Source organism: Monodelphis domestica, chromosome 2 (genome assembly GCF_027887165.1).
Source record: "Monodelphis domestica isolate mMonDom1 chromosome 2, mMonDom1.pri, whole genome shotgun sequence".
NCBI classification, from domain to species: domain Eukaryota; kingdom Metazoa; phylum Chordata; class Mammalia; order Didelphimorphia; family Didelphidae; genus Monodelphis; species Monodelphis domestica.
The window spans coordinates 11,161,179-11,183,178 of record NC_077228.1 but is presented as its reverse complement, the minus strand read 5'-3'; the positions used below and the strand labels follow the sequence as shown (position 1 = coordinate 11,183,178).

At 39.5% G+C, this 22,000-nt stretch overlaps 1 protein-coding gene across 5 annotated transcripts in view; it reads left to right on the top strand.

Annotated features, from left to right (window-relative positions):
• Nucleotides 1-22,000, top strand: part of PDE4B (phosphodiesterase 4B) — a 712,123-nt gene that overhangs the window by 114,262 nt on the left and 575,861 nt on the right. For all 5 annotated transcript variants that reach the window (XM_056815007.1, XM_056815010.1, XM_056815011.1 and 2 more), the window contains one exon: nt 20,441-20,553. In XM_056815007.1, the coding sequence (XP_056670985.1) occupies nt 20,512-20,553 (42 nt within the window). In that variant the 5' untranslated portion in view covers nt 20,441-20,511. The remainder of the gene's footprint in view (nt 1-20,440; nt 20,554-22,000) is intronic.

Genomic DNA, 22,000 nt, shown 5'->3' with positions numbered 1-22,000 from the left:
CCCACATCCCTCTGAGTTGCCTTGGCTGCCTCCTCTGTCACTGGAAGGCTGAGCCGCTGCCCTCCATGAAAGAGGCCTTCCGATGGGCTTGGTGATCGCTTCTGCCCACTGGTCAAGGACCCGGCTTACCGTGTGGAGTGAGGAGAGGCTCTTCATCACAGTCCTCAGACAGAATAAGGAACCCAATTGGCGGCTGGGGGCAGCGCAGTGAAGACCGAAGGAGAAAGCGAGGCATTGACCAGAGGCTGCCCTGCTCCGGAGCGCTGACCAGCGCCAACGCTTTGCTTTTACTTTTGAAAAGAAAATTGTACTTAAACATGTAAAAGCCGTCCTAAGCTCACAGGCTGTATAAACCACATGGTGAGCCACACACTCAAGCTTGCCCACACTTAGCTTTGGAATCAGGGAGTTCTGAATTCCTGTCTCAGACACTTGCTGGCTGTGTGACCCTGGGCAAGTCACTTAACCCTGGTTGTCCTCATCTTGCTCATCTCTAACGTGAGAGAATAAGATTCGATGCCATATTGATTCCCATCCCAATGGGAAGTTTCTGACGTGAGGAACGAAGTTCCAGAGGTGCTAGGCTGGTTTTCAGAACATGGAGGTAAACACAGGGGTGAACCATTAGTTTTAGCTCTGATTTCTCATTGATTTACACTGTTTTATATATATTCACAATATAGATACATAGATGCATTGTAAACAGAAGTGTATGTGTGTGTTTACAGTGCATCTGGTATGGTTATGAAGGTTTAAGTATCAATGCACACATAGATGGGCATGTATGTTTCTGAATCTGTATGTGTCCATGAGTATATTGGTGGGGGCACAGAGTGTCTGGGCTCATGTTGGGGGATTGCTTGGTAGCTGATTCTTTTTTAAAAATCCTTCCCTTTTGTCTTAGTATCCGTTCTAAGACAGAGGAGCAGCAAGGGGTGTGCAGTCAGGGTTAAGTGACTTGCTCAGGGTCACACACCTAGGATGTGTCTGAGATTTGGACCCAGGACATGCTGACTTCCGGGCCTGGCCTTCTATCTACTGTGCTACCTAGCTGCCCCCTTTTTATATCTGATTCTCACATTTACTCTCTATTTTCTTTAGAAGCAATCACATCAATTCCTTCAGGTAATGTGTATAAATATTTTTATCAGTGTTTCCTACATGTAAGTTACTTTACTAGGCACTATGGGAAAAATGGAAGAAAGAAAGAAAGAGAGAGAGAGAGAGAGAGAGAGAGAGAGAGAGAGAGAGAGAGAGAGAGAGAGAGAGAGAGAGAGAGAGGGAGGGAGGAAGAAAGAAAGAAGAAAGGAAGAAAGAAGAAAGAAAGAAAGAAAGAAAGAAAGAAAGAAAGAAAGAAAGAAAGAAAGAAAGAAAGAGAGAAAGAAAGGAAGAAAGAAGAGAAAGAAAGAAAGAAAGAAAGAAGAAAGAAAGAAAGAAAGAAAGAAAGAAAGAAAGAAAGAAAGAAAGAAGAAAGAAGAGAAAGAAAGAAAGAAAGGAAGGAAGGAAGGAAGGAAGGAAGGAAGGAAGGAAGGAAGGAAGGAGAAGGCAAAGGAAGGAAGGCAAAGGAAGGAAGGAAGGCAAGAAAGAAAGGAAGGAAGGAAGAGGAAGGCAAAGAAAGAAGGCAAAGAAAGAATGGGTCGTGGCCACTGAGCAGTCTTGGTCCAAAGAACAAACATTGACTTACACTCCCTCCTTTTGGCAGAGATGCAAACATACAAGGACAGGCTATCATACCAAAGGACTAATTTGATGGACTCAGGCTAGTATTTATCAAGTGCCTACTCTATGTGCTAGACATTATTTTAGGCAGCGCTGGAGAGTTTAGGTGAAGGAGGGATGCATAAGCAATAAAAAGTAGTTGCTTCCCTCAAGTTACTGATATTCTCTTGTGTGTGTGTGTGGATTTCTTTAGGAAAACAACAACACCATCATTGCAAAATGTGTTAACTGTCTCCTGCATGAGTGGCAAGGATGGATACCCAAGGAGTGTACCAATCAATACGGTGAAGGGAGGATGAAATTAGGGAATCCCAAGATTCCCAGGCTAAAGGCCCCTCTGACTGTCCTAGAACCCCACCTGTATTATGCCTGACCACTCAATTTTTACTGGAAGGACCTCCCCAACCCCAGTGAGAGGGAATCCACCACCTCCAGAGGTACCCATTGCACTTTGGGACAGCTCTAATAGTGAGGAATTTTGCTCTGACAAGAAAGTCTCAATTTACCTCTTCATAACTTTCTATTGATCTTTATTTTTGCCCCCTGGAGGCCAAGTAGCACAACCCTGATTCCTCTTACTCATGATAGCCCTTCAATTACTGATGCAACTATGGCCATTGTGGGATATAGTGATGGACTTGGAGTGGGGAAAACCCACATCTTTTCCTGCCTCCACCATGCACTAGCTGTGTGCCCTTTAATGAGTCACCTAACTCTGCCTCACCTAATAGCATTTATTTCACAGGCTGCCATAAGGATTGTATGAGATAACACATGTAAAGTGCTTTCTGTTATATAAATGCCAGCTACTGATAAGGTCATTTTTTTCTGTCTGAGAAGTACCCCTCTAAGAGTTCATTTGCAAAGAAAGATACCAAAACACCCCCAAAACAGTAAATACCAGATTCTATTTTCAAGGTTTTTTTTTTGTCATGATGTGAATGAGTAATGGAGAACTCCATTTGTTGGTTTGAGAAGCTTTTGGTAAATATACTTATTTGAATTTTAAATGGTAATGATTTTTCTCACAATAGGCATACTTATGTATTTAGACATCTAATTATAAAAAGTTTGTGATCTCACCATTAGGTCAGTCAGTCAACAATCATTTAAAATTTACCTGGAACTGAGGTAAGGAAGGACTGAGGATTCAAAGAAATGCCAGAAACAGGGAAAAAAAGGAAAAAAAATAATCCCTGACCTCAAAGGAGCTCATATTCAAACTGGAGAAACAACACATCAGTGATCATATATATGCATGCATGCATGTGTGTGTATATCTATATCTATATCTATATCGAGAAGATAATACAGTGAGAGATAATCTCAGAGGTGTAAAAATATATTCAATGAATTGATTATAGATATAAAGTGATTTGATACTCTGCTTGCTGTGCTTACAAAATATCTTCAGTTTATATAAGTGAAGTGAAGCTCATAAGTGAACTTCTCTTCAGGGCCAGGTACAAGGAAGGACACTAAGGAGACTCTTGTTATACAAAATTAAACTATTTATTGAGAATATAAGGATATAAAAGGATTTCTAACTCTAAGGGATTCCAACTCCACCCAAAATAAAATTCCCTGGTTCCACAAGAACCACTTCTCCTGCTTCCACAGGCTACACTGAGCCTTCCTGATCTGACTAAACCAAATTTTTACTATTCTAAATAAACTCACACTATTATCCTTATAATTCTTAACTTTGTCTCCAAGTTATAAAAGGCTAGCTGGCTGAACCTCAGAAAGAACCAAGTTAGGACTCTGAGCCTTAGTAGACTCAGAGTTCAAACCAAAGACTTGGGTCTTTCTTTGGTCTTCTCGGAGATAAAAGAATCTATGAAAACAGCAATAGATAATTACTGGTGTTTCCCAAGTTGGAAAAGGAAATCACTTAGCTCCTTCAGGTTTTCCCCTCCTTTCTTTCTATCTTCGGACAATGAGGAGATAGAAAAAAGAAATTTAACCTGCTCTCAGCACTCAGAGAGGACAACTGTACTTCCCAAGAGCAACTGCCAACCCCCTCAGAGCAACTGCCACAGAAAAACCATTAAACCTCCCACACCACCACTGTCAACATTTGAAAGTGACACTGTCTCAGATAAACTCCAATTCTTTCTGAAGCTAGCTTCTCCACTTCTTACCTCTAAACTAATATAATAAGACTTAATTTCTAATATCATTCTTATAGAGGGGAGAAATTAGTGGGATATGGAGGTGGAGCAGGGAATGTGAGATTTGAACTGATTCTGAATAAATCTAGGGAACTTCTGAAGAGGATGTAAGGTCAGCCAGTACAAAAATGGGAGATGCAATATAATCTTAGAGTAAAAAGGTCAGTATTAGCCACATTTTAAAGTGTTTTGAGGAGAATAAAGAAGAGAAGATTGAAATGGGAGGAAGGGGCCAGGTTGTGAAAGGTTTTAAATGCCAGAGAGGAATTTATATTTGATCTTCAAGTTGCTGGAGAGTCACTGGAGTTTACTCTGTGTGTGTGTGTGTGTGTGTGTGTGTGTGAGAGAGAGAGAGAGAGAGAGAGAGAGAGAAATAGAGAGAGAGAGAGAGAGAGAGAGAGAGAGAGAGAGAGAGAGAGGAGAGAGAGAGAGAGAGGAGAGGAGAGAGAGAGAGAGAGAGAGAGAGAGAGAGAGAGAGAGAGAGAGGAGAGAGAGAGAGAGAGAGAGAGAGAGAGAGAGAGAGAGAGAGAGAGAGAGAGAGAGAGAGAGAGAGAGAGAGAGAGAGAGAAGGAAACAGACAGACAGACAGAGAGGCATGGTAAGCCATGTATTTTGGGAAATCCATTTGAAAACTGAGTAGGGAGAGACTTAAGCCCAAGATACCAACAGAATGCTATTTTAGGAGTCCAGTTGAGAAACTTTGAGGTGCTAGCTCAGGGTGGGTTGCTGTGCAAGTATTGAGAAGGGAACATGTACAAGAGATGTTTTGAAGGGAGAAATTACAAGATGTCGTAACAGATTAGAGATGTGAGTAAGAGTGTGGAGTCAAGAATGGGACCAAGTTTTGGAGCTTGGATGGTGCCTTTCTAAGTAAGAGCTAGGTAATACTTTAGGTTTGTGAGGTACCTTATATATGTGAACTCATTGGATCCTCCCAACAACCCCATGAGGCAAGTTCTATTATTTTCCCATTTTATAAATGAGGAAAATGTGGCAGACAGAGTTTTAGTGACTTATCCAAAGTCACATAGTTGTAAGTGTGAGTCATGATTCAAGTCTTTTTGTTTATGTAGGATTCCAGGAAGAATCTCTGGGCTGAGCCACAGAGGGCTCAGCTCTGGTCTGGTCCGACAGCATTCCAATGCATAATTTATGAGCAGGCCATGTGGTCTTTGTTCTGGGAATTTGAAAAGAGCGGCTGAACTTACCACGCCTCTAGCTTGATATGTCAAGCCAATGTAAATCCACTGTGTGCTGTTGCACCTCTTACCTCATTACCCTCAATAAAGACAGGACCAGGTGCAACCCTCCCTCTCTTCCTCTCTTCCTTTCTTCTCTCTCTCTCTCCAACCTGCCTGCTGGCCATATGGAATACTCCTGCTATGGAGCTCCATTGTCTTCTTTCTTTATTCTATTCTTCCTTCTCACCTCACACTTGATTCCTAATCCTATCTAAGAATTCTACTTTCCATGCATTCTTAGCTAATTTTTATCTTTCTTCCCTGAAGGCCCCACAAAGAAAGATAGCAGGAGTGTGCACCCGGTTCCTCCCTGCAATCTGATCTGTATGTGTCTGCCTCAGTTTACTGATAATGTCTTTGATCTTAAAACCTCTCTCCGGCTTCATTCTCCTCCTCAAAATCATAATCCTGTAGATATCCCCTTATATGCAGGGGCTGCTGGAAGGCTCTCTGTAGTTTACAAATTCCAGGTTCTGTCCTGGATATTTTGAAAATATTGTATATTTTCCTTTATAGCAATAGAAAAGCTTTGAAGAGAGGGTTTGAGGGAAAATGTAATGACTTTTGACTTTCTGCTTTGAATGGTATGTGATCTCAACATTGAATAAAATGCATTTCTAATTTCAGAGATGCACATATGTATATATGCATATATCTGTATATACATATACATGTACATACACAGATATATGTGAAATATATGGAAAACCACTGAATGACAAACAAATATATATCTGCTGTCATTCAGTGGTTTTCAGTCATACCTGACTGTGATCTCTTTGGGGATTTTCTTGGTAAAGATGCTAGTGTGGTTTACCCTTTCCTTCTCCAGCTCATTGTACAGATGAGGAAACTGAGGCAAACCAGGTTAGTTAAGTGATGTGCGGGTCACCCAGCCTGTAAGGGTTTGAGACCAGATTCAAACTCAGGAAAATGAGTAATTCTTTCCAGGCCCAGTACTTCATCCACTGTGTCAACTAGATGCATAAATAAATAAATGGGCAAATTGATAAATTAATAAGCAAAGGAATAAACAAACAAATAAATAATCAAGCAAATAAATATGTGTATATATGTATATATCTGTGTATGTATACATAGGAATATATATGTTTAATTTTTTCTTAGGTACTGGTATGTATGGAAATGTTCCAACTCAGGAAGCTACTTTTGTTTGGAATAGAACATTTTATCTTTAAAGGATCATCATAGATCCAAAGTTGAGGAGGAGTTAATGCAGTTAAGTAGTATATGAGCCAAAATTGACTGTTTCGTTTCAATTTATTCTTACAGAGGAACAGATGATGCTCTTTTCATCTTTTAAAACATTTTTAAAATTCTAAGCAGCCAATACATTTTTCTAGTCAATAAATACAAAGATGAGGACAAAAAGACTCTTTCCATTCTATGCTGAGCAATGAAGCTAAAAGACAGAGAAACAGATCAGAGAGAAGAAGGGAATAAGCATTTATGTAGCACCTACTATATGCTGGCACATTACAAATGAAATCTATTTTATCTCACAGAAAACCTGAGAGCTGGGCACTATTATTATATCTTTTTACAGTGAGAGAAACTGAGGCAAATGGCAAATAAATGACTTGCCCAGGGTTATACAGCTGATAAGTATTAGAGACTGGATTTGAATTTCCTGACTCTACACCCAGTGACTCTGGACTCTGTGACATCCTGAACTGTGTCTAAACAACACATCTATCTATCTGTCTGTCTATCTATCTATCTATCTATCTATCTATCTATCTATCTATCTATCTATCTATCTATCATCTATCTATAGATATGTATAAAGAATAAGGCAAAAAATTGAGGGTGGGACAAGATGAAGTCCACAGAAAAGGAGACCCAGGTCTGGTTTAAGGTTCTTGTAGTGGACTCTAGTAATTTCCCTTTTTAAAATGTTGTTTGATATATGTATGTTTATACATCTCTCTGATTTTGCAGTGAGAAAAATCTCAAAAGCTCCCTGTCTATTGCTAACATCTCACTTCATGGGAAAGAAAAAGATTGTCTGCTTCCCTTTGTATAAATTGTGGTTTTTAAAATATATATATGCAGAAATGTCAATCATATTTTTAAAAATAGTCTTTTTGTTTTTTACAAATTATATCACAGTCTAACAGCTATTTTTTCATACACCCTATCAGTCAAACAATAAGCACTGATCAAGTGTTTACCAAGTACCAGACACTATGCTAAGCACTGAAGATACAAGGATAAGTGAGTTCTGATCCCTGCCCTCGAGGAGCTTACATTCACTGTGGAGAGAGACAGAGAGTTTAGATACAAGATAATCTGGGGGACTTCCGGTTAAGATGGCGGCTTAGAGAAAGCTCAAGTTCAGATCTCCGGAAAAACCTTCCCGACCGATCTCAAACTATAAGCTCCTAAGGCGCGGAAATTCAAAACGATCAACAGCACAGACCCTGGGAAGCCTCCTCCTGGACCTGGACCCGGTTCAAAAGGTACGGCTCCCCTCAAAAGCCAGAACCCGAGATCACTCGGACCGCAGGGGTAGGAGCGCAGAGTCCAAGGCTCCCGGAAGCCGCAGCACAGCCGGCTGGGCTCAGAGAGCAGAACCCTCAGGGCCTTCTACCCAGTCCCAGTGAAAGTTACTGCCTGGGGCTCCCGCTACAGAGAGCTGGTCGAAACAACAGCAACCCTCAGGGCGGGCAAGACAGCCTCACAGGCTGGATCCTGCTATCCAAGTCTCAGTGAAAGTCCTCGCTCTCAGAGCTTGGGTTAGCTGCAGCCCATCCCCCCTCAGGCCAACGAAACAGCCTCACGGCCAGCGATTCTGAAGGCAACTTCCGGAAAGCAACGTGGTCCGACCCTTCCACTCCAGTTGCAGTGAGGCATATTCAGTTTAACCCAGGGAAAGTCATAGAACCATCTGCCCAGGACTGAACACCAGACAGAGACAAGAAAAGCCAATCCTCCACATTCAGAGATGGAAAACTCCACAGAAGCACAGAAGCCCCAAAATACCAAGAAAAATAAGAAGAAAGGGGCGACTTTGGACACATTCTATGGAGCCAAAATACAAAATACAGAGCAGATAGAAGATAATATAAAAGAAAATGCTCCAAAACCTTCCAAAGGAAATGGAAACTCTCCACAAACCTATGAAGAATTTGAATCAGAAATGACCAAAAAGATGGAAGCCTTCTGGGAGGAAAAGTTGGAAATAATGCAAAAGAAATTCACGCATCTACAAAACCGGTATGATGAAACTGAAAAGGAAAACCAGGCTTTAAAGGCCAGAATCAGGCAGCTGGAAGACAACGATCGTGTAAAAGAGCAAGAATTAATAAAGCAAAGCCAAAATACCAAGAAATTAGAAGAGAACATAAAATATCTCACCGACAAGGTGATAGATCTGGAAAATAGGGGGAGAAGGGATAATTTAAGAATAATTGGACTCCCAGAAAAGCCAGAAATAAACACCAAACTGGACATGGTGATACAAGATATAATCAAAGAAAATTGCCCAGAGATTCTAGAACAAGGGGGCAATACAGCCACTGACAGAGCTCACAGAACACCTTCTACACTAAACCCCCAAAAGACAACTCCCAGGAATGTAATTGCCAAATTCCAAAGCTCTCAAACAAAAGAAAAAATCCTACAGGAAGCCAGAAAAAGACAATTTAGATATAAAGGAATGCCAATCAGGGTCACACAAGACCTTGCAAGTTCTACTCTGAATGATCGTAAGGCATGGAACATGATCTTCAGAAAGGCAAGAGAGCTGGGTCTCCAACCAAGAATCAGCTACCCAGCAAAACTGACTATATACTTCCAAGGGAAAGTATGGGCATTCAACAAAATAGAAGACTTCCAACTTTTTGCAAAGAAAAGACCAGAGCTCTGTGGAAAGTTTGATACCGAAAATCAAAGAGCAAAGAATACCTGAAAAGGTAAATATTAAGGAAAGGGGAAAATGTTATCTTCTTCTTTTACTCAAACTCTCTTCTATAAGGACTACATTTATATCAACCTATGTATACTAATATGTGGGGAAAATGTAATGTATAAATAGGGGGTAAAGAAAGACCAAATAGAATAATCATTCTCACACAAAGATTCATATGGGAAGGGGAGGGGAAGAAAACTCCTATAAGAAGGAGAGGAAGAGGGGGGGGGTTTACTTAAACCTCAATCTCAGGGAAATCAACTCTGAGAGGGAAAAACATCCAGATCCATTGGGATCTTGAATTCTATCTTACCCAACAAGGGTAAGGAGAAGGGAAAACCAAGGGGGGGAGGGGGAGAGGGAGAACAAAAAGGGAGGGAAAGAGAGGGGGGAAGGGGAGGGAACAAAAAGGGAGGGACTAAAAAGGGAAACATCAAGGGAGGGGACAAGGGGGACTGTTTCAAAGTAAATCACTGGACTAAAAGGTAGAGCCGAAGAAGAATAGGTTAGAATTAGGGAAGGCAATCAAAATGCCAGGGAGTCCACAAATGACAATCATAACTTTGAACGTGAATGGGATGAACTCACCCATAAAACGTAGACGAATAGCAGAATGGATTAGAATCCAAAACCCTACCATATGTTGTCTTCAAGAAACACACATGAGGCGGGTTGACACCCACAAGGTCAGAATTAAAGGATGGAGTAAGACCTTCTGGGCTTCAACTGATAGAAAGAAGGCAGGAGTGGTAATCATGATATCTGATAAAGCCAATGCAAAAATAGACCTGATCAAAAGGGATAGGGAAGGTAATTATATTTTGTTAAAAGGGACTATAGACAATGAGGAAATATCATTAATCAATATGTATGCACCAAATAATATAGCACCCAAATTTCTAATGGAGAAACTAGGAGAATTGAAGGAAGAAATAGACAATAAAACCATACTAGTGGGAGACTTAAACCAACCATTATCAAATTTAGATAAATCAAATCAAAAAATAAATAAGAAAGAGGTAAAAGAAGTGAATGAAATCTTAGAAAAATTAGAATTAATAGACATATGGAGAAAAATAAATAGGGATAAAGAGGAATACACCTTCTTCTCAGCACCACATGGCACATTCACAAAAATTGACCATACATTAGGTCACAGAAACATAGCACACAAATGCAGAAAAGCAGAAATAATGAATGCAGCCTTCTCAGATCACAAGGCAATAAAAATAATGATTAGTAATGGTACATGGAAAACCAAATCTAAAACCAATTGGAAATTAAACAATATGATACTCCAAAACCGTTTAGTTAAAGAAGAAATCATAGAAACAATTAATAATTTCATCGAGGAAAATGACAATGGCGAAACATCCTTTCAAACCTTTTGGGATGCAGCCAAAGCAGTAATCAGAGGTAAATTCATATCCCTGAATGCTTATATTAACAAACAAGGGAGAGCAGAGATCAATCAATTGGAAATGCAAATGAAAAAACTGGAAAGCGATCAAATTAAAAACCCCCAGCAGAAAACCAAATTAGAAATCCTAAAAATTAAGGGAGAAATTAATAAAATCGAAAGTGATAGAACTATTGATTTAATAAATGAGACAAGAAGCTGGTACTTTGAAAAAACAAACAAAATAGACAAGGTACTGGTCAATCTAATTAAAAAAAGGAAGGAAGAAAAGCAAATTCACAGCATTAAAGATGAAAAGGGGGACAGCACCTCTGATGAAGAGGAAATTAAGGCAATCATTAGAAATTACTTTGCCCAATTATATGGCAATAAATACACCAATTTAGGAGAAATGGATGAATATATACAAAAATACAAACTGCCTAGACTAACAGAAGAGGAAATAGAATTCCTAAATAATCCCATATCAGAAATTGAAATCCAACAAGCCATCAAAGAACTTCCTAAGAAAAAATCCCCAGGGCCTGATGGATTCACCTGTGAATTCTATCAAACATTCAGAGAACAGTTAGTCCCAATACTACACAAACTATTTGACATAATAAGCAAAGAGGGAGTTCTACCAAACTCCTTTTACGACACAAACATGGTACTGATTCCAAAACCAGGCAGGTCAAAAACAGAGAAAGAAAACTATAGGCCAATCTCCCTAATGAATATAGATGCAAAAATCTTAAATAGGATACTAGCAAAAAGACTCCAGCAAGTAATCAGAAGGATCATTCACCATGATCAAGTAGGATTCATACCAGGGATGCAGGGCTGGTTCAACATTAGGAAAACCATCCACATAATTGACCACATCAACAAGCAAACTAGCAAGAACCACATGATTATCTCAATAGATGCAGAAAAAGCCTTTGATAAAATACAACACCGATTCCTATTAAAAACACTAGAAAGCATAGGAATAGAAGGGTCATTCCTAAAAATAATAAACAGTATATATCTAAAACCAACAGCTAATATCATCTGCAATGGGGATAAACTAGATGCATTCCCAATAAGATCAGGAGTGAAACAAGGATGCCCATTATCACCTCTACTATTTGACATTGTACTAGAAACACTAGCAGTAGCAATTAGAGAAGATAAAGGAATTGAAGGCATCAAAATAGGCAAGGAGGAGACCAAGTTATCACTCTTTGCGGATGACATGATGGTCTACTTAAAGAATCCTAGAGATTCAACCAAAAAGCTAATTGAAATAATCAACAACTTTAGCAAAGTTGCAGGATACAAAATAAACCCACATAAATCATCAGCTTTTCTATATATCTCCAACACAGCTCAGCAGCAAGAACTAGAAAGAGAAATCCCATTCAAAATCACCTTAGACAAAATAAAATACCTAGGAATCTATCTCCCAAGACAAACACAGGAACTATATGAACACAACTACAAAACACTCGCCACACAACTAAAACTAGACTTGAACAAATGGAAAAACATTAACTGCTCATGGATAGGACGAGCCAATATAATAAAAATGACCATCCTACCCAAACTTATTTATCTATTTAGTGCCATACCCATTGAACTACCAAAATACTTCTTCACTGATTTAGAAAAAACTATAACAAAGTTCATTTGGAAGAACAAAAGATCAAGGATATCCAGGGAAATAATGAAAAAAAACACACATGATGGGGGCCTTGCAGTCCCTGACCTAAAACTATATTACAAAGCAGCAGTCATCAAAACAATTTGGTACTGGCTAAGAAACAGAAAGGAAGATCAGTGGAATAGACTGGGGGAAAACGACCTCAGCAAGACAGTATACGATAAACCCAAAGATCCCAGCTTTTGGGACAAAAATCCACTATTCGATAAAAACTGCTGGGAAAATTGGGAGACAGTGTGGGAGAGACTAGGAATAGATCAACACCTCACACCCTACACCAAGATAAATTCAAAATGGGTGAGTGACTTAAACATAAAGAAGGAAACCATAAGCAAATTGGGTAAACACAGAATAGTATACATGTCAGACCTTTGGGAGGGGAAAGGCTTTAAAACCAAGCAAGATATAGAAAGAATCACAAAATGTAAAATAAATAATTTTGACTACATCAAACTAAAAAGCTTTTGTACAAACAAAACCAATATAACTAAAATCAGAAGGGAAACAACAAATTGGGAAAAAATCTTCATACAAACCTCTGACAAAGGTTTAATTACTCATATTTATAATGAGCTAAATCAACTCTACAAAAAATCAAGCCATTCTCCAATTGATAAATGGGCAAGGGAAATGGATAGGCAGTTCTCAGATAAAGAAATCAAAACTATTAACAAGCACATGAAGAAGTGTTCTACATCTCTTATAATCAGAGAGATGCAAATCAAAACAACTCTGAGGTATCACCTCACACCTAGCAGATTGGCTAACATAACAGCAAAGGAAAGTAATGAATGCTGGAGGGGATGTGGCAAAATAGGGACATTAATTCATTGCTGGTGGAGCTGTGAAATGATCCAACCATTCTGGAGGGCAATTTGGAACTATGCCCAAAGAGCGACAAAAGAATATCTACCCTTTGACCCAGCCATAGCACTGCTGGGTCTGTACCCCAAAGAGATAATGGACACAAAGACTTGTACAAAAATATTCATAGCTGCGCTCTTTGTGGTGGCCCAAAACTGGAAAACGAGGGGATGCCCATCAATTGGGGAATGGCTGAACAAACTGTGGTATATGTTGGTGATGGAGTACTATTGTGCTAAAAGGAATAATAAAGTGGAGAAGTTCCATGGAGACTGGAACAACCTCCAGGAAGTGATGCAGAGCGAGAGGAGCAGAACCAGGAGAACATTGTACACAGAGACTAATACACTGTGGTATAATCGAACGTAATGGACTTCTCCATTAGTGGCGGTGTAATGTCCCTGAACAACTTGCAGGGATCCAGGAGAAAAAAACACCATTCATAAGCAAAGGATAAACTATGGGAGTGGAAACACCGAGAAAAAGCAACTGCCTGAATACAGAGGTTGAGGGGACATGACAGAGGATAGACTCTAAATGAACACTCTAATGCAAATACTATCAACAAAGCAATGGGTTCAAATCAAGAAAACATCTAATGCCCAGTGGACTTACGCGTTGGCTATGGGGGGTGGGGGGGGGAGGAAAAGAAAATGATCTATGTCTTTAACGAATAATGCTTGGAAATGATCAAATAAAATATATTAAAAATAAAAAAAAAGCAAAAAAAAAACAAGATAATCTGGGATGTTGGCAAGGCACATGAAGGTGGGGAAGGGCTTAAGACAGCTCTCATGTGGAAGGTGATGTTGGGGATGCTAAAAGGCAGAGATGAAGAGTGAGTACATTCCAGTCATCAGGGACAGGCTGTGCTGCAAGAAATGTAGCAAAGACTACAATGTGAGGACTGTAAGTCCATGAAGGGGGAGAATGTATAATCAGCCTGGAAAATGAAGGTGGAGGAGCTTGTGAAAACTGTTAATGCTAACCAGAGGCATCTCCATTTGACCCTGGACATAACAGAGAGCTACTGGAGCTTATTGAGTGGGGAGATGACATGGTCCAACCTGTACTTTAGGAAAATGAAGCAGGCAACTTGTGGAAGGAGTAATTGGACAGCGTCTGCCTTCTGTTGGATAATGTGGCTTTAGTAAAATACATGTGGGAAATGAAGAGATTAAAGACACAGAGAGGAGAGAAAAAAAGAGAGATCTAGGCAGACAGAGACAAAGAGAGGGTGAGACAGAGACAAACAAAGACAGAGAGGAGGAGGGAGGGAGAGACAGGAACAGAGGGAGGGGGAGAGAGAGTGAGTAAGAATGAGAGAGAGAGACAAAGAGAGAGACAGACAGAGACAGAGAGACAGACAGAGAGACACAGAGAGAGAGACAGAGACAGAGAGAGACAGAGACAGAAAGACAGAGAAAAAGACAGACGGAGAGAAAGTAGGACAGAATAGAATAATAACCATCTTCTATGGACACAACAGATACTTAATTTTAAAAAATTGTTTTTGTTACATTAAAATACCTAGTTAACCCCCTCAGTCCCTCTCCTCTCCCCATTGACAAAAAAAAAAAAATATATATATATATATATAAAACTATATCTTACATATTTCTACTTTCCCTGGAGATGGACATGCACAATTTCTGTTGCTGTATATAACGTTCTCTTGTTTCTGTTCTCTTTACTCTTCATATTTTTAAGTGAGTTCATGTTTTTTTTTTTCAAAATGAACCTATTCACGATTTCTTACAATGCAATAGTATTTTATGTCATATGCCAAAGCTTGTTTAGCCATTCCCCAATTGATAGAAATCCCTTTACTTTCCAGTTCTTTGTTATGACAAAGAGAGCTGCTATAAATATTTTAGAATAGATAGATTCTTTTCTTTTTCCCTGATCACTTTTGGAAATAGTGATATTTTGGCTTCAAAAGGTGTAGATGGATTTGTAACTCTTTGAACATAATTCCAAATTGCTCTCCAAATGGTTGGATCAGTTTACAGTTCCACCGACAGTGTGTTAGAGTCCTCATTTTCTCACATCCCTTCCAATATTTGTCACTTTGCCCTTTTTTATCATTTTAGCCAATCTGTAGCTTGAAATGATATCTCAGTTATTTTATTTACATTTCTCTAATCAGTAAGGATGTAGAGCATTTTCCCAAATAGTTATATATGGTTTTCCTTTATTCATCCAAAAACTGTTCATATTTTGCCTATTCCTCTTTTTGGGAATGGTTCATATTCTTATATATCTGACAAAGTTCTCTGTAGATTTTATATGTGAGAACTCTCTGAAAAACTGTGATAATTATCCCCAATTTTCCATTTTCCTTTTAATCTTGGCTACCTGAGTTTTATTTGTACAAATCCTTTTCAATTTAATTTATTCCAAATGATAAATTTTACATCTCATTGTGCTTCCTAGCTCTTGTTTATTCATAAATTATTTTCCTATTCATAAATATGATTGGTATTATGTTCCTAGTTCTTCTAATTTGCTTATGAAATCTCCAATTATGTATAGGCCATGTATCCATTTCGATCTTATCTTGGTAAATCGTGTAAGATATTGGCCTGTTTCTAGTTTCTGCCAGGCTGCTTTCTAATTTCCCAACAATTTTTGCCAAAAAATGAATTCTTATTCTAAAAATTTAGATCTTTACTTTTGTCAATCACAAGATTACTATAATCTTTTATTACTGTTTGATGTAGGTCTGTTCTATTCCACTAATCTATTTTTCTATTTCTTTGCTAATACCAGATAGTTTCAGTCATCACTACTTTATAATGCAGTTAAAAATCTAGTACTGTTAAACCTACTGCTTTTATATTTTTCCATTAATATGACAGTTTGATATTGTTGATCTTTTGTTTTTCCAAAGGAATTCTGTTCTTAATTTTTCTAGATCAATCAAAATTTGGGGGGTAATTTAATTGGGATGGCATTGAATGAGTAGATTAGTTGAGATAGGATTGTCATTTAATTATACTGGCTCTGTCTATACATGGACAATTAATGTCTCTCCAATTATTTAAATCTGACTTTATTTACATAAAAAGTATTTTATAATTATGTTCATATAGTTCCTGGTTTGGTTTTGGCAGATATACTCCTAGGTATTTTATTCTATCAATGGTCAGTTGAAATGGGTTTTCTCTTACTTCTCTTATAAGAAGAGAAGTAATCTCTTCTTATAGGGCATTGTTGGTGATATGTAGAAATGCTGATGATTTATGTGGGTTTATTTTACATCCTGTTACTTTGCTAAAATTCTTGATAATTTCAAAACTTTCAACTAATTTTTAGTTTAATTTTTAGGATTTTCTACATCATATGATTTGTGAAAAGAAATAGTTTTATTATTGCCCATTCTGATTCCTTCAATTTCTTTTTCTTCTCTTATTGCTATTTTTAATACATTCCTAAATAACATTGATGATACTTTATGTTTAAAACTAAGTTTTAATTAACCCTTTGTTTTTATATCATCTATATTTCCCATTGTATCTCTCCCCTCACCTCCTCTTAGAGATATTCTATATATTAACATTTTTAAAAGGGGGAGGAAAAGTTCAAGAAAATGAATAAATAAATGAAAAATGTCTTATATTTTATACAGTGTCCAATACCTAAGATCTCCCATGTTTTGAAAGAAGCAGAGAATGGAGGGAGAACATTTAAATTGGTGGCATTTAGTCTCTACAACTGTAGGCTTAAATAATGATGTAACTCATTTGTACTTATCACGTACTTGGGTGAAATTAAAGATAGGGATGGCTCCAGCCTATATGCCAGGATTTCCCCATCCCTGGTAGAGAAGAGCCAAGGTGGGAGGAGTGGGAATTAAAATTCATTTAAAATATCATTAGTTTTTCTATTGAAAAAGTAAAATAAAAAATAAAATATCATTAGTATTTGTCTGCTGCCTTTTCCCTAAAACAATACTTTAAAAAATAAACATTTCTGGACTACTTTGATCAAATTATGAATGAATACAATAATTTCCCAATATTGATGGAGGAAATTTTATACCATTAGCATGTGGTATCAAATAATAGAACAACTCATTGAGCATTCTATCTGGATGTTTTGTAAACAACCACAACAGTAATAATGATGATGATACTAATAGCAGATAGCATTTTCATAGTGCTTTAGGATTTGAAAACTCTTTACAAATATTATTTTGTCCTTTCAACAGCCCAGGGAAGTAAGTGTTATTGCTAAACCCATTTTATAGATGAGGAAACTGAGGCAAATGACATTTAAGCCACTCTCCCAGAATCAAATTTGAATTCTGATCTACATGTCTAATTCTCTATCCTCTGTACAACCTGGTCATCTCTATAAAGGAATAGAAATATTCCCACTGGGTGAAACTCTTTGTGTGTTCGTAGAAATCTTCAGTATTCCTTCTCTTCTCTTCTCCCCTGTGAAGAACCCCCTTTACTTCATCAGTGTGGGGCTTGGAGTCCACATTGTTTTGTAAAATGATGGTTTGACAGCAGAAGCCCTGGTTTCCTGGGTGATGACAGTAGAGCATCCCTGCTTAGTATTCTGCAGCGGAGCCCAGAGCTGAATCTCCTCCATGCTCTTGCTCTATATATATCTGGGTTAGAAAGGCAGACTTTTGAAACAAGCAGCATGTTTCAGGAGTGGAGCTGTATGGAATGGAGAGAGCCCACACCATCTCTGGGATGTTCACAAGGAACACGGCAAGCTTTGATCCCCAGACCTTGGGGAAATCCCACGTCTCATCTTCAGTGGCTGGTACATTACCTTGTGCTTTTGTTCCCCCAAGACAGGGCTTGTCATACTTTGATAATCTGTTGGCTCTGCCGTCTCACTGATGTGAGAACTCCCTCCAGTGGTGCAGGCAGCTACTCTTCGGATTAGAATTGGAATCAATCAACCAACAAGGATTCATTAAAAGCTACTTATATATTGGGCTCTGTGCTAAGTACTATCAACACAGAGATAAACCTTAAACAGATCCTGCTCTCAAGGAGCTGATATTTGATAGGGAAGGACCTTAAAGATTAGTGTTTTTTAAACCCTTACCTTCTGTCTCAGAATCAATATTATGTATTGGTTCCAAGGCAGAAGAGTGGTAAGGGCTAGGCAATGGAGGCTAAATGACTTGCCCAGGGTCACACAGCTGGGAAGTGTCTGAGGCCAGATTAGGACCTCATGGCTTTCTTTACATTGAGTCACCTAGCTGCTCTACTTAAAGATCAGTCATAAAAATCCAACCGCCTCATTTTACAACCAATACTTTCTCTATCTTGTCCTCTCATGAATTCTCTATGGGGTAGAGGGCATCCACCCAAGATGCTGGGGCCACTTATTCTATTTCTGACATTGTGTGGATACTTGTGGGGCTTATAATAACTATAATAATAGCAAACATTTATATAGAACTTTTTGGCAGGCAAATATTTTCTCATTTGATCCCCACTAGATGCTATTTTTATTCCCATTTTACCAGTGAGAAAATTGAGGCTAAGCAAGGTGAAATGATCTGCCTAGATCACATAGTTAATAAGTGTATGAGGAAGGATTCATATACAGGTGTTTCTGACTTTAAGTCCTGACACAATCCACTGTGCCCCTTAGCTGCCCATGACAACTTGGCATCTGCCCATTGGTCATTCCTTGACCTTGTCATCTACCTTTTCTAGTCCTTTCTCTCACTGGTGACCTCTTTCCCACCCCCCATTTCTCTTAGTTGGTAATAGTTGACATTTTATTGTGCCCATCATGTGTCTCTCCGATGTCCTGAAATTTTAATTCTTTTGAGATTGGTACTTTGGACTTTATGGACACCTCATAGATGTCCAAGTGGCAAGGCAGATGCACTTAACTTGAAGTCTATCTAGGCTTTGGGGGACGTTGCTGAATGATTGAGCTTAACCATTTGGCCCTACTGGACAAATGAATTTATGTGAGCCAGGACACTCACCATTTTGTCACATCATAGACTCATCCATCTGGAGCTAGAAGGGGCCTGAGAAGTCACCTAGTCGAAACCCAGGGTCTACAGAAGGGGAGAAAGAGACCACCTAATCTCCTCTCCATGTTGTTCTAATCTTTGACTCCTTTGTAACACTCTTACTTTCTGAAGTTCCTCCCAAGAGGTCCGGGGAAAGGGAAGGTCCAGCTTTTCAGAAGGTCCACCTTCTTTGCAAATAGGCTGTCATTGTCTGTTTTGTCATGCCATCCCCTCTCTTCCATTTTTCCTCAGAATACTCCAGACCCAACCATCCATTGTCAAGACATTTGAGTCAAAGACAAGACAAGCCAACCAATTTTTACTGATGAGCTACTTATCATGTGCACCTCACCTAATGCTATCTCTAGGGTCTAACTAACCTTCTGTAAAATTAGGGGTTGGACCAGACTGCCTCAAAGGGTCCTTCAGTGACTTCCTGATGGGCAGGGGCTGTTTATGCCTTTAGTTATATTTCCAGTGTACAGAACAATATCTGGAACCTAGGAAGCCCTTAATAATGTTTGTTGACTGACATTGTATAATAATGTTGTATATTATAGCTCTTTGGGTATATGCATCATCCCCATTGGAGACTGTGAGAGAAAGAATGGACATTCCTGCTCATCCCATCCCCCAGATCCTCTAGGACCCCATGTAGTTCTGGCTATCTGTATTGAATGTTTGCTGAACTCACGATTTCTATCTCATGTATTTATGTTTTATGGAACCCTGGCCAGCCCCCAGAGCAGTGCCTTACACATAATACACACACACGGATGCACAAACATGCATGTATTTTGTCAGACCAATGATTTCATTGGAATTGGTAATTCTCATTAATCTCTCCTACCAATACAGAGAAACACCTTCTCTGTAAGTTAGAATTGTCGAGGGCACTGAGAGATTGTGACTGGCTCAGGGTAATCCAACCAATGTGTGTTAGAGGCAGGATTGCACTAGATCTTCCTGAATGGTCAACTTCCTGCCCCCCTGATAGAAGAGGACCTTCTTGTCCCAAATAAGGACCTATGACCTGCTGCTGTAGTGAATCGCTCTGAGGTTGTGAGCTTGGTGAATCTAATTGGTCCTTTCTTTGCTTCGGAGTCTTTCGAGACTCATTTTATGCCCAGGCTAGTCCCATCCAAGCCAATGTAATGCCTCAGCTGTGCCAGGCACTGGGTGACAGTCACAAACCTCAAAGAGTTGACTTTTGGAGGTGGAGGGTGTTTGACATCAGGAAGGGGGGCTCTGAAATGATAGAGAAAGCCTTGAACTTTTGCTCTCATCCTCCACTGACAGCACCACTGACTTTTCCAGGTGAGCTGGAGGTGAGCCAACCTCACGCTCGTACCTACCCCGCGGGACTGAGCTGTCAATCTGGTCTTCCTTCTTCCCTGTAGGTGCTGACAAGTGCCAGAAGAGTTGGAGTGAATAACAGGCATTGTACGAGGGGCCCTTTTCCCCATTTATAATGAAGAAAAGCAGGAGTGTGATGACAGTGACCGCTGAGGAGGTAAGGTCTCCGGTGCAGTTTTCCCATTTCCTCCTTGTGCCATTTAGTACAGAAGCTGTGGAAGGAGGAGAGCCAAGGAAGAATGAAGGATCAGTGGTCAGAGAGCGACATTTCATAAGATCTTGAATTTGGGCCACAAGGGAACTCCTAGAACCTAGGCCATATGTCTTACAGGTGGGCAAACTGAGGCCCAGAGTGCTCAAATGACTCTCCCAAGGTTATAAAGAGTGTAAACATCAGAGATGGGATTGGATTCAGGTTCTCAGAATGCGTTGCTTAATGCATTGGGATAATGTTTGTGAAAAGCTTAGCATAGTGCCTGACATGTAGTAGGTGCTTCCTTTCTCCTTCCCTCCTTCCTTCTTCCCTTTCCAACCTTCCCTCCTTCTTTCTTTCCTTCTTATCTTCATCCCTCCCTTCTTCTTCCTTCCCTTCTTCCTTCCTTCCTCCCTTCCCTCCTTTATTCCTCTTTCTCTCCCTCCTTCCCTTCCTTCCCCTCTTCCTTCCTTCCTTCCTTCCTTCCTTCCTTCCTTCCTTCCTTCCTTCCTTCCTTCCTTCCTCCACATCAAGCCACCTTTTACACAGTTTTCCTTCTACTGCAAGAATTCCTTCTTTGTTACACTCTATGTGGTAAACGGGGAGAAAAGGGAAGTCAGAGTCAGAGGAGCTGATTTCATTATTGACCCCCCTGTCATCCAGGTCAGACATTACTCCTGCTCATTCTTACCCCAATTCTGGCCGTTATGCTCCTTATGGGGTACTTGATGAGTTTCAAGGTCCTTGATCTTTCCTGTGTGACCTTGTGCTCATAGCATCTCCTCTGTGGCCTCAGTTTTCTCATTTATAAACATGAGGGGGTTGGAGTGGATGGTTTCTGACAGAGCTGAAGATCTTTTACTAAAGGCAAACATAAAAGAGGTGAAAATTTTTGTTTTGCTTGGGCCAGTCCTTTGCTGATAATACTGAATTTGTGTTTAGAAGGAGATAAACAAGAGATGGCTGTGCTTGTGCTGATTTCTTTTGTTCACTGCTCAAATCACTCACTTAGCAGGAGATGAATTCCTTACCCGATAGTCAGTGGTTCTACAAATTACCCCATGATTTGGGCAGAGTACATTTTTAAGCCAAATCAGTAGGCTGGGACTCCATTTGATTTTCCCAAGGCCGCACAGCTAGTATATGACAGAATTGAGCTTTGAATCAGTTTCTTCCAAATCCTGATCAATACCCTTAGCTGCATAGCAAATTGCCTCTCCCAGGGGTTATGTGAAAAGAGAAATGAGTCTGACCACTTGGTGAGCCGGAGGGACATGATGTAAAATGCAGGAGAAACATGATGGGGGAAGGATTAGGGACTAAATAGAGAAATTATGTAGATTTTATCTTCTATACCTCTCTGTGTCTTTCTTTTTCTCTCCTCATGCACACACACACACACACACACACA